Source organism: Pseudomyrmex gracilis, unplaced genomic scaffold, assembly GCF_002006095.1.
Source record: "Pseudomyrmex gracilis isolate BER0280 unplaced genomic scaffold, ASM200609v1 scaffold_41, whole genome shotgun sequence".
Classification (NCBI taxonomy): Eukaryota; Metazoa; Arthropoda; class Insecta; order Hymenoptera; family Formicidae; genus Pseudomyrmex; species Pseudomyrmex gracilis.
The window spans coordinates 624,741-634,817 of record NW_018020625.1 but is presented as its reverse complement, the minus strand read 5'-3'; the positions used below and the strand labels follow the sequence as shown (position 1 = coordinate 634,817).

General features: G+C 37.8%; 1 protein-coding gene across 2 annotated transcripts in view; it reads left to right on the top strand.

Moving 5' to 3' along the window:
- Positions 1 to 6,117, top strand: part of LOC109852962 (host cell factor) — an 8,117-nt gene extending 2,000 nt beyond the window's left edge. The window contains exons 2-9 of one of the 2 annotated variants that reach the window (XM_020424624.1): positions 355 to 1,062; positions 1,426 to 1,571; positions 1,658 to 3,157; positions 3,280 to 3,463; positions 3,534 to 4,870; positions 4,952 to 5,179; positions 5,262 to 5,640; positions 5,757 to 6,117. In XM_020424624.1, coding sequence (XP_020280213.1) covers positions 355 to 1,062; positions 1,426 to 1,571; positions 1,658 to 3,157; positions 3,280 to 3,463; positions 3,534 to 4,870; positions 4,952 to 5,179; positions 5,262 to 5,640; positions 5,757 to 5,902 — 4,628 coding nt within the window. In that variant the 3' untranslated portion in view covers positions 5,903 to 6,117. Of the gene's footprint in view, positions 1 to 354; positions 1,063 to 1,425; positions 1,572 to 1,657; positions 3,158 to 3,279; positions 3,464 to 3,533; positions 4,871 to 4,951; positions 5,180 to 5,261; positions 5,641 to 5,753 lie in introns of both variants that reach the window. The other variant, XM_020424623.1, reaches the window with a different exon arrangement.
- The last annotated feature ends 3,960 nt before the right edge of the window (positions 6,118 to 10,077 follow it).

Sequence of the window (10,077 nt, the reverse complement as noted above, 5' to 3'; positions counted from 1 at the left end):
CTTGAATTTTAATACAAAAGTTTTAAACATGATTGGATTATAATAATTTTATATAATTATATCTTTTTCTCGTCCAAGATAAACTGTGAAACTTTAATTTAAAATAAAATTTTTCTTTGTCCAATGTTTGTTTTTAAGAAAATAATTAAATACAAAAACTGAATATCTTGCATTTTTAATTAATTTTGTAATAGCATATATATATATAAAATTATCTTTTGTTTAGAGATTACGTACTAAAATATTATATTGTTTAAGTCTACGATAATACAAATAACATAACATATCGATACATGTATCGATCTATAATAATATATATTACGTATGTTATCAAATTTACAAATTATTTTACAGCAACAAACCAATGGTTTGTACCGATCACGAAGGGAGATATACCGCCAGGTTGTGCAGCATATGGCTTTGTTGTCGATGGCACGCGGATCTTGGTTTTTGGTGGAATGGTAGAGTATGGCAAGTATTCGAACGAACTGTATGAACTTCAAGCAAGTCGATGGGAGTGGAAACATTTGAAGCCAAAGCCACCTAAAATCGAACCACCTCCCTGTCCACGATTGGGACATAGTTTTACTCTCATTGGTAACAAGGTCTTCCTGTTTGGAGGTCTAGCAAATGACAGTGATGATCCAAAAAATAACATACCCAGATATCTCAATGATCTGTACACGCTCGAGCTTCTTCCAAACGGTCAGACAGCTTGGGAGGTGCCCCAGACACGCGGACACGCGCCACCTCCCAGAGAATCCCATACTGGCGTAGCGTATACTGATCGTAACACCGGCAAGTCTTGCCTAGTAATTTATGGTGGTATGAGCGGATGCCGTTTGGGTGATTTGTGGTTTCTCGATGTGGACACGATGACCTGGAACAAACCAACGGTTCACGGACCTACTCCTCTACCACGATCACTTCACACTGCCACTTTAATTGGTCATCGAATGTTCGTTTTTGGCGGATGGGTGCCATTAGTCGTCGATGATGTTAAAGTCGCAACGCATGAGAAAGAATGGAAATGCACAAGCACACTAGCATGTTTAAATCTTGGTAAGTTATATTTGACGATAAGATATATATTTAAGTTTTTTGTCTCTTTCAATAATTTTTGTGTTGCTGAGAGAGTATATGTATAATGTGCATAACAAATTTTTATTGTTGAATATATACGGTAAGAATTGTTTGTGATAAATTTTATTGACAAAAATCACGCCAACATAATACAGAATATAGAAATTGTTCTGATTGTTAAAGTATATATAGAATATAGTTGATATACTGAAGTATTTTAATAAGAACCTAACGTTATCAATTTAAATGAGTTGTTGAAGAAATTTATTTGCAAAGATGATTTTGTTTTTAGAGAATCGCACACAATTGTGCTATTACTATTCATATCAAACATTGTTATAGAAACACTTACCTGGGAGCAACTGACCGTCGATTCTATGGAAGAAAACGTCCCACGTGCTCGTGCAGGACACTGCGCAGTTGGTGTGCACAGTAGACTCTACGTATGGTCTGGAAGAGATGGTTATCGTAAAGCTTGGAACAATCAGGTTAAGATTACTTTTAATTGCACAGAATTGTTTTATGGTGGAGTGGTGGTTCGATAATTTATTTATTTATTTTGTGTTTCTTACAGGTCTGCTGCAAAGACTTGTGGTATCTCGAAGTTAGCAAACCAGCGCCGCCTTCCAGAGTCCAACTTGTTAGAGCTTCTACACAGTCGTTAGAAGTTAGTTGGACAGCGAGTCCATCTGCTCAATATTACATCCTTCAGATACAAAAATATGACATGCCACCGACAGCAACTGGGACCGGATTTCCACCGACGAGCGTACCAGCGCCAACCACGGCGCCTGTTGTCAGTACCACTCCTGCGACAGCGACGACTCCAGCGATAGTAGCGGCAACTCCAGTGGTGACTCCAGCAACGATTCCCGTCACGACTCCGCCCGTGACTACCGTTGCAGCTCTTCCTCCGACCACTTCACCCGCTGCTGCTGCTACCGCTAGATCGTACGTAGTGGCGGTAGCATCATCTCCATCCCGAGTCCAGCCTACCGTGCAAAGTCCCGTGCAGAAGGTAGTGCCAGCAGCAATACAAAAACCAACAAGTCCTCTGACCCCGAGAGTCGCATCCGGCAACGTCATACGAATTCGTACTCCTCACGTCGCGTCTACTCCAACGGCAGCAGCGACGGCAATGGTTGCTGTAGCTACGACCGAACAGCAGGCCACAGTAACTACTACAACAACTGTGACATCAGGCCAAACACCCGCTGCTATGTCCGGAATTGCTGCTTTGGCTGCTGCAGCAGCAGTTACCCCGAAGATCACAACCATGAACAACGTTCCCACTATGCAGACCGTAACTGCAACTGCAACAGCAACTGCGACCACGACCAACACTATAAAAATGAAGAATGTACAACCTGGCCAGCAGATACGCTTTGCTGCTCCTGGCTCTACAGTGTTGCGCACCGCATCGCCCCAGCAAAGCAAACAGATCATTTTGCAGAAACCCGGTCAACAAATATTACACCTTGTAAAGACCCAGCAAGGCATGGTAGTGCCTACCAAAGTGAGCCTAATTCCTAGCAAAGGAGCTGTCCAGGCAACCGGCACGAAAGCGCTCAGTCAGGGACCGACAATACTGCGTCTGGTGAATCCCAATACTGTGCAGGGTGGGAAGATCATGACTATGAAAACGTCCGGCATAGTAGTGAGCAAGGCACCAAATATTGCCGGCAAACAAACTATAATGATCACCAAACCTGGCGGCAATGGCGGTTTGGTCGGCAGAACCAATCAATTTATAGTTGTTACAACCGGTTCAGGTTTAAGAGCTGTACAGGCTGTGACTACTACACAGGCTGGTGCAGGACAAGGTACAACTCCGGTAAATGTAGTACCGCTATCAGCTGCAAATCATGTCACGAATCAACAAGGAGTCAAAATGATTGTTGTCTCCTCGGGTGCGATGGTCGGCGGAACTGCTGGCAAGCCTATAACCATCACGGTTCCGGGACAAGGTGGTGTGTCAAAGACAGTGACCATTGCTACGAAGGGTAACGCCCAAGCTATCCTTAATCCTGGCAAAGGTCAAATTGTTACGGTGCCTCAGATACAAAAAGCTTCTGTAAGTGTATAAAAACATCGAATAAATTAAAGATATAAATAATAGAATAGCTCTTAACACAAGTCCTGTATTTTATATTATAAAACTCTTATATTGTACTAAAAATTACTTATGGGTTGTAGGAAGCTGTAACAGTATCTGGGAAGCCAGTAACTCTGCAAATGTCCGGAGGCATAGGTGCGAAGACAGTGACGCTCATGCCTACAAGTAGTTCCATAGTAACTACTTCAGGCACGTCCGATTCACTAGATACTAGTAAAGTGCTCTTCGTTCCTACTTCACAGAAGCAGCCTTCAGCTTCGTTAGGTAAGTTAAGTTCCGTCTAAACGTATGTTACGTGACAAAAATATTGTTACATATTACAATGTTGCTTCAGCTTCTACGTCTGATGGACCTGCCACTACTGATGCAGCTTTAGCTGCATTAGCAGCAGAGGCAGGTTTAATAGATCCTGTTCAGGAACCATCCGGAGGTTTGTCTTTTATGGTAGCCACTGATGATGGTGCTGGCGGCGATGATAAGATGGATGACAGTTGTAACGGAAATGAAGCGACTACAGCAGCTGCTCTGGTTTCTCAAATAGGCGCGGGCGAGCCGATGCAAGTGGATGGCGATGGAAATTTCATACTTCCACAAGTGGACGGTCCAATGGATACTCTTTTATCTGACGACGAGAAGATGGATGCGGACGAGGAGCCTACCCTGCAAAATGTCACAGAATCGGCTAACGTCGACGAATCAGCAGCAATCGCTGAACAAGATCCGCCAGAAAATGTTCCACTGGAAGAATCTATCTTAAAGGACGAAGTTGCTTCGTCTGAAGCGACAACAGTTGATCTTCCTGAATCGGTCGCTGTCACCGCCGACGAAGCTCCTGAAAAAACGGAAGGAAATACCGTTGAAAATCAGTCAAACGATACCGAAATGAGCACCACTTTGGATACTTCTGATAATGCGGAATTGCCAATTGAAAAAGAAACAGAGGATAATCTTAATCCGTTGGATGAAACTAAAGAGGCAAAGTCTGAGTTGCCTTTATTGCAATCACCTGCAGAAGCTTCATCTGAACAGACATCTCTGACGGAGGTCGCAGATCCGGCAGCGGAAACTCAACAAGATGAAACCACTGTCGTGAAAGACGAAAAGAGTGAACCGTTTGACGAAAAAGAAAAGTTCTTGGAATCTATAAATTTGCCTACTGAGGATACAGATATGCCGCAGCTCCCACCGGATGAAGTTCAAAACATTGAAGAGAAGAAAGAACCAGAAGCCGATCTTCCGGTCGAAAGTTCTCCTCTCGTAAAATCCGAGGAGACCCATGAGCCGATGGATACCGATGATATTAAATCAACTTCTCCGATAGATACAGCAAATATGACGCCAGTAACGACTTCCGTTGCCACGCCGAGCATACAAATGAAACTCGAAGAGAAAGAATCTGTGGACGAGGAGAAATTAACCGAACCACCGGTATCATCGATTAACGGAGTCGCAACGCCTCTCGAGAAAGAAACGGAAAACGTAAAGAAAATACATACTCCTGTAAAAATGGATATACCAGACGATTCTGTTATTCCAAAGAGAGAAACTATGAATCAGGAAAAGATTAACGACGCCAGATCGGAGACTGGTGACGATTCGACGGCTTTAACAACATTGGCTACTGCCGCTTTAGGATCGGCAGAGTCCGCGGTCAAAGTTAAAAATGAACAGGTATATATCTTATTATTTCACGTCTAACTGTTTATTATTATATACAATATATACCTAACGTTATGTTTAATATTTTTATAGAGCGAAGAAGAAAAGAAAGAGGCAGAATGGTATGACGTAGGAGTGATAAAAGGAACCAATTTTACAGTTCAACATTATTTTCTTCCTGGTGACAAGCCTTTAGATATAACACAGTCTTTGACTATGGATGTTTTTAAAGACAGATCTAAAGTATCACTAGAACCCGGAACTGCCTACAAATTCAGAGTAGCCGCTGTGAATAGTTGTGGACGAAGTGCCTGGAGCGAGGTAACAAAAATATAATTCGTCATCGTGTGCAGTTATTCAAGTACAAGTAATTTCTTTGACATAATTAAAATTCTTTTCACAGGTAGCGGCATTCAAGACGTGTCTTCCGGGATTTCCGGGTGCACCGAGCGCAATAAAGATTTCGAAGTCCGGAGACGGCGCACAAATATCTTGGGAACCACCGCCCAGCAATGTTGGGCCGATACTCGAGTATTCTGTCTATCTAGCAGTGCGAAGTACCGCACTGAACAATGACGGAGAATCAAAAACGGTCGCGTCGACACCAACTCAGTTAGCTTTTATTAGAGTCTATTGCGGTTCGAGTAACTCCTGTTCAGTGAACAATAGTGCCCTTAACGCCGCTCACGTGGATACCACTACGAAACCGGCCATAATATTTAGAATAGCAGCACGAAACGACAAGGGATACGGACCGGCCACTCAAGTCAGGTGGTTACAAGGTGAGTTGCACGCAAATTGTTCATCCAGAAAAGATCTTGAAAAAAAAAAAAAAACGACGAAAAATGTATTTTCTACAAAATATAAATATCTGAACAAACGCTTCATTTATCAGCAGATCCACAACATCATCCGCATCATACAACCACCTCCGTAAAGAATCCCCAGCAAGCGAAAAGACCCGCTCTTACTGAGTTACGCGCGCAAGGAACTTCTCCGCAGAAGAAGATGCGACTCGATACAAGCAGTGATAATTTTTCGTGAGCCTGTTTTAAAACGCATCCTGGCCTCGTACAGCCAAAACTTTCGCAAACGATGCTACTCACTATTTAATTTCTTAATACGCCTAACAACGATGATGAAATCAGTGAATGGTTTTTCTGGCTTATTCGTATACCACATATGATAAATATAATATATGCTAGTATTTTTTAATGTGATATACGAGTAGATCAAAAAAAAAAAAAAAAAANAAAAAAAAAAAAAAGTAAACACGCAAAAATGTGTGAGAGATAAAAGAAAAAGAAGAGAAAAGAAAGAAATGTCCATAGATAGAATCAATCTAAGTGTAAGGATTGAAAAGGAGGAAATTATTTTCAGTGTTCTGTGCAAACGCAATATTCTGTACCGTGTTTCGTGTTCGCCATTTATGTTGCGATTTTTTTTTTTCACAAAAATGCGCCAAAATTTTTTATAAAAAACAATGTGTAAAGCTGGCGCGATTGTGCGCGTATTCACGATTCATGTTACACGTTCGTGAATGCGGAGGAAAAACAAAATCGCTAATTCACAGTGAGTGCTTGTCGAGTTTTTTGCCGACACTCAAAGGAGACGAATCGAATCAATCCAGTCATGTCTTGCTCTGTACTATGCGTCAAAATTCGTGCTTAAGTACATTTGTTGTCGAAGTATATTACGAACGACAACAACAAACTGTGAATTGCAAATACGTAGTGCGGAAAGTTCAAAACTTTCCTGCGAATCTATGAATCGCGCATAGTTTAACACAAGCTTTTAGTATTATCTTTAAATTAAAATGAAAGAAAAGTATTTCTTTTAAAGTTGGACAAGAGGTTTTTCCATGTTTATAACCTTTTTCTAACACGACGGTACGACATATCGCGCATCCATTCACACAGAATTGTCCATCAAAGACATGAATAATTCACAAGTTTCTCAGTTTTATGAGTTTTTTTTCTTTCGTTGTTGTAGCAATCGATGAATTCAATGTTAACGATCTGTGGAAAAAAAAAAAAAATAATTTGAACGGAACTCGCGGATTTTGTTCGCGTATTTGTTTAATAAACAATTACAATTATATAAATACATATTCGACAAAAAAAACTATTTTAATCTAAATTCCTTATAGTATATATATATATATATAATATATTTATCATTACTGAAGCATCTGCGATTCTTTTTACATTTAATATCGTATACAGAGAAGACTCGCTTTTGAGATGTAGGTATTTAGTGTACATAAAAAAAAAAAAAAAGAATTTCTCTCACACACTGAAAAATGTGTCTATCATATTCTAAGGCAGTGAAATAAATACTTTTTGATAAGGTAGAATAATTGGGAGATGCGTATACAATTGTGTCTGACCTTTTTTAATTATAATCTCCTATTTTCTGCTCGTTTGTTTCAGTTTCACATATAAATGAGCGAATGTTTCTTTTTTCTTTTTTTTTTTTTTGTTGTTGCTTGTCCAATCAATCCAGGTTTACACGTGACAATCGGTGCTACATTTTTAATCCGGAATAAACTTTTGTTACTGCCAAATGCAACAGGAATACGTTTATCAATATGAAGAAAAAGCAACACGTCAACATATTAAAAAAGAAAATGTTTATTATTATATTATAAATATTACGTGTAATACTAAGTTAACTCTCTCTTGTATGCTTTTATCAAACAATTGCAACGATGCAAAGATATTTTGTATAAAAAAATAGATTAAATATATATTATATATAAATATATATATAAATATATATATATATATATATATTATTGTATGTAATATTAATGTGAATGTCTTTAAGGTCGGGTTCTAGGGTGATTTATCGATATTTTAGCGAATAATAAAAAAGATTCCAAGGAAAGTTAAGGATATTTTTAGACGGCAACGAAACAATTGTTTGAATACCGGTGTGTCTGAATAACGGTAGACTGTGTATGTCTTAAGACGTAAATTCTAATCTTTTACAGTGCTAAGATAAATATAAACAATGAGAATTGATGTGTGCGAAAGGAAAGAGGTAAGACATTAATAAAAAGCACATGTTATCGCATAATTAAAGAGGGACGTGTAATATCCCTAACTTTTTTTGAGCATATACATATATATATATATACATATATATATACATATATATACATCATTATATATATATATATATATATATACACATAATGTGTATATATATATACATATATATATATATATAAATAAAATAATATATATATATATATATATATATAAAATATAATTTTAATCAAAAACAAATACTGCGCGCAAGCAGCTCTTTGTTTAACAAAAAAGAAAAAAAAAAGAAACCGAGATGTGTTGATTGCAGAAGCTGTCGGCGGTCCTGTATTACCTCTCGGTCAATTTCGGGGCTATGTTGATGCTGCAGTAATTTAATTAAGTGCACATTTTATTTTATATGTGTATAAAATATATGCCTTCTGTTATTCATTCATAGCAATTAAGCAACACCAATTATTAACACGGCGTTCTGAAACGCTTAATCTGTTGTATTCTAGAGTTTTACGTGTTAACAAAGTTGACTTTGCTAGGAAATATGTTAAATCTGAGAAAGATCGCCATTATATAACACGAGTGCTTACAAAGTACTCCGAACCAACAGACTCTGCATAAAAACACGATGTACAATTGTTTACTTTCTAAATGGGATGTAAACTTAGAAGCATTTTTTCTGGGAGTAACGAATGAATATATATGACGATGTATAATGTAAATGGGACATAACTAAATGGTATTTACTTTTAAAATGCATTGTTTTAATCTCGTTTTTTTTTTCTCTCTCTCTTTCTCTAGCTAGGAGATCCTCCAACATTTCAAAAGGAAAGCGCCACGAATTGTATTATTATTAGTAATCGTAATAAGAAATCGTTATTATACACCTGTTTTGATTTTCTTTGTACATTCGGTGACAGGAGAGAATGTGACGCAACTAATCTGCGTGCAAGTTTTGTGCATGAAAGTTTCTCTTCGAAAATTGTCACCACGCGTCTCTCAATGGTAGGTTCTTTGTTTTATATAATTCGTGCTAAACTATTACAATTTATACTCTTCATGCAACAAGTACCGAAGTATGTCGTGCAAATAAATAGATAAATTTCTTATATATAATACAAATACATCTTTACCTTCATTACATTTTCTGTTGCTCCGTTCATGCTCGTGGAAAATTAGAGACTACCCTAGTTTCTAATTTTCTAACGCGAATCTCATATATATTTTTTACTTTGCGCATGTAGATTATTAGTCTCTTTCCTATTTATTTGTTATATGTACAAAAAAAAGAGCATGATAAAGATAAACCACAAAGAAGCACAAGTATCATCTCCCTTAAGTAGAATCAGTGCATTGCATACTGAAAATCAGTAAATATTTGACTCAGTGGAAGACTTGTAACTACTGAATCAGTAAATATTTGAACTGATTTTCAGTGCAATGCACTGATTCTACTACTAAGAGAGCAGTTACAATTAAAACTTTACTAATCGTTTTTTTTTTTCTTAGTATTTCGTGTTGCCTCTTCTTAAGACACTTTGCTTGGCAGTAATGAAAGCGCACGTATTTATTGATTTTATTTTGTTCTATGTGAACACAATCGAAAATATGAATATATACACATGTAATGAAAGAATAAATTAATTACTAATTTACTTCTCTGTATGATATTAGTAATTAATTAGACTGTGCTGCTTTTTTCGAATTAACAATCACGTGTGTCAACGGTTGGACCGAATTGATTATAGGACACTTGTTAATATTTTATACATTTTTTCTCTCCGAAAACGTTAGAATTTTCGTTATTTAACTGAATCGAAATTCTCTGTGTTATATTTTTACCGCAATTCGTTAAAAATAGATGAATTGAATCGACAAGTGCAACATTTACTTATCTTGTGCATTTCGGTTTTTTCTTAGCAAACATGATTGAACGAACGCAAGAAAATCTCAATCTGATCACGAGAGCTGTACGAGTGGCCGAAAAGAATCCAATGTCAGCATCGGACCATAATTTTACTACAAACTCCTTTTCTATACACTAGTTCTTTAAATGATACCTTTAAAGATGCGCGGGGTGATCGATCACGAGTACGTGAAAATTTCGACGAGATCGCGGCGGGAGAAAGTGATTTCGCGCGCTAGCGTAATAGGATAATAAGAGACGGAGTG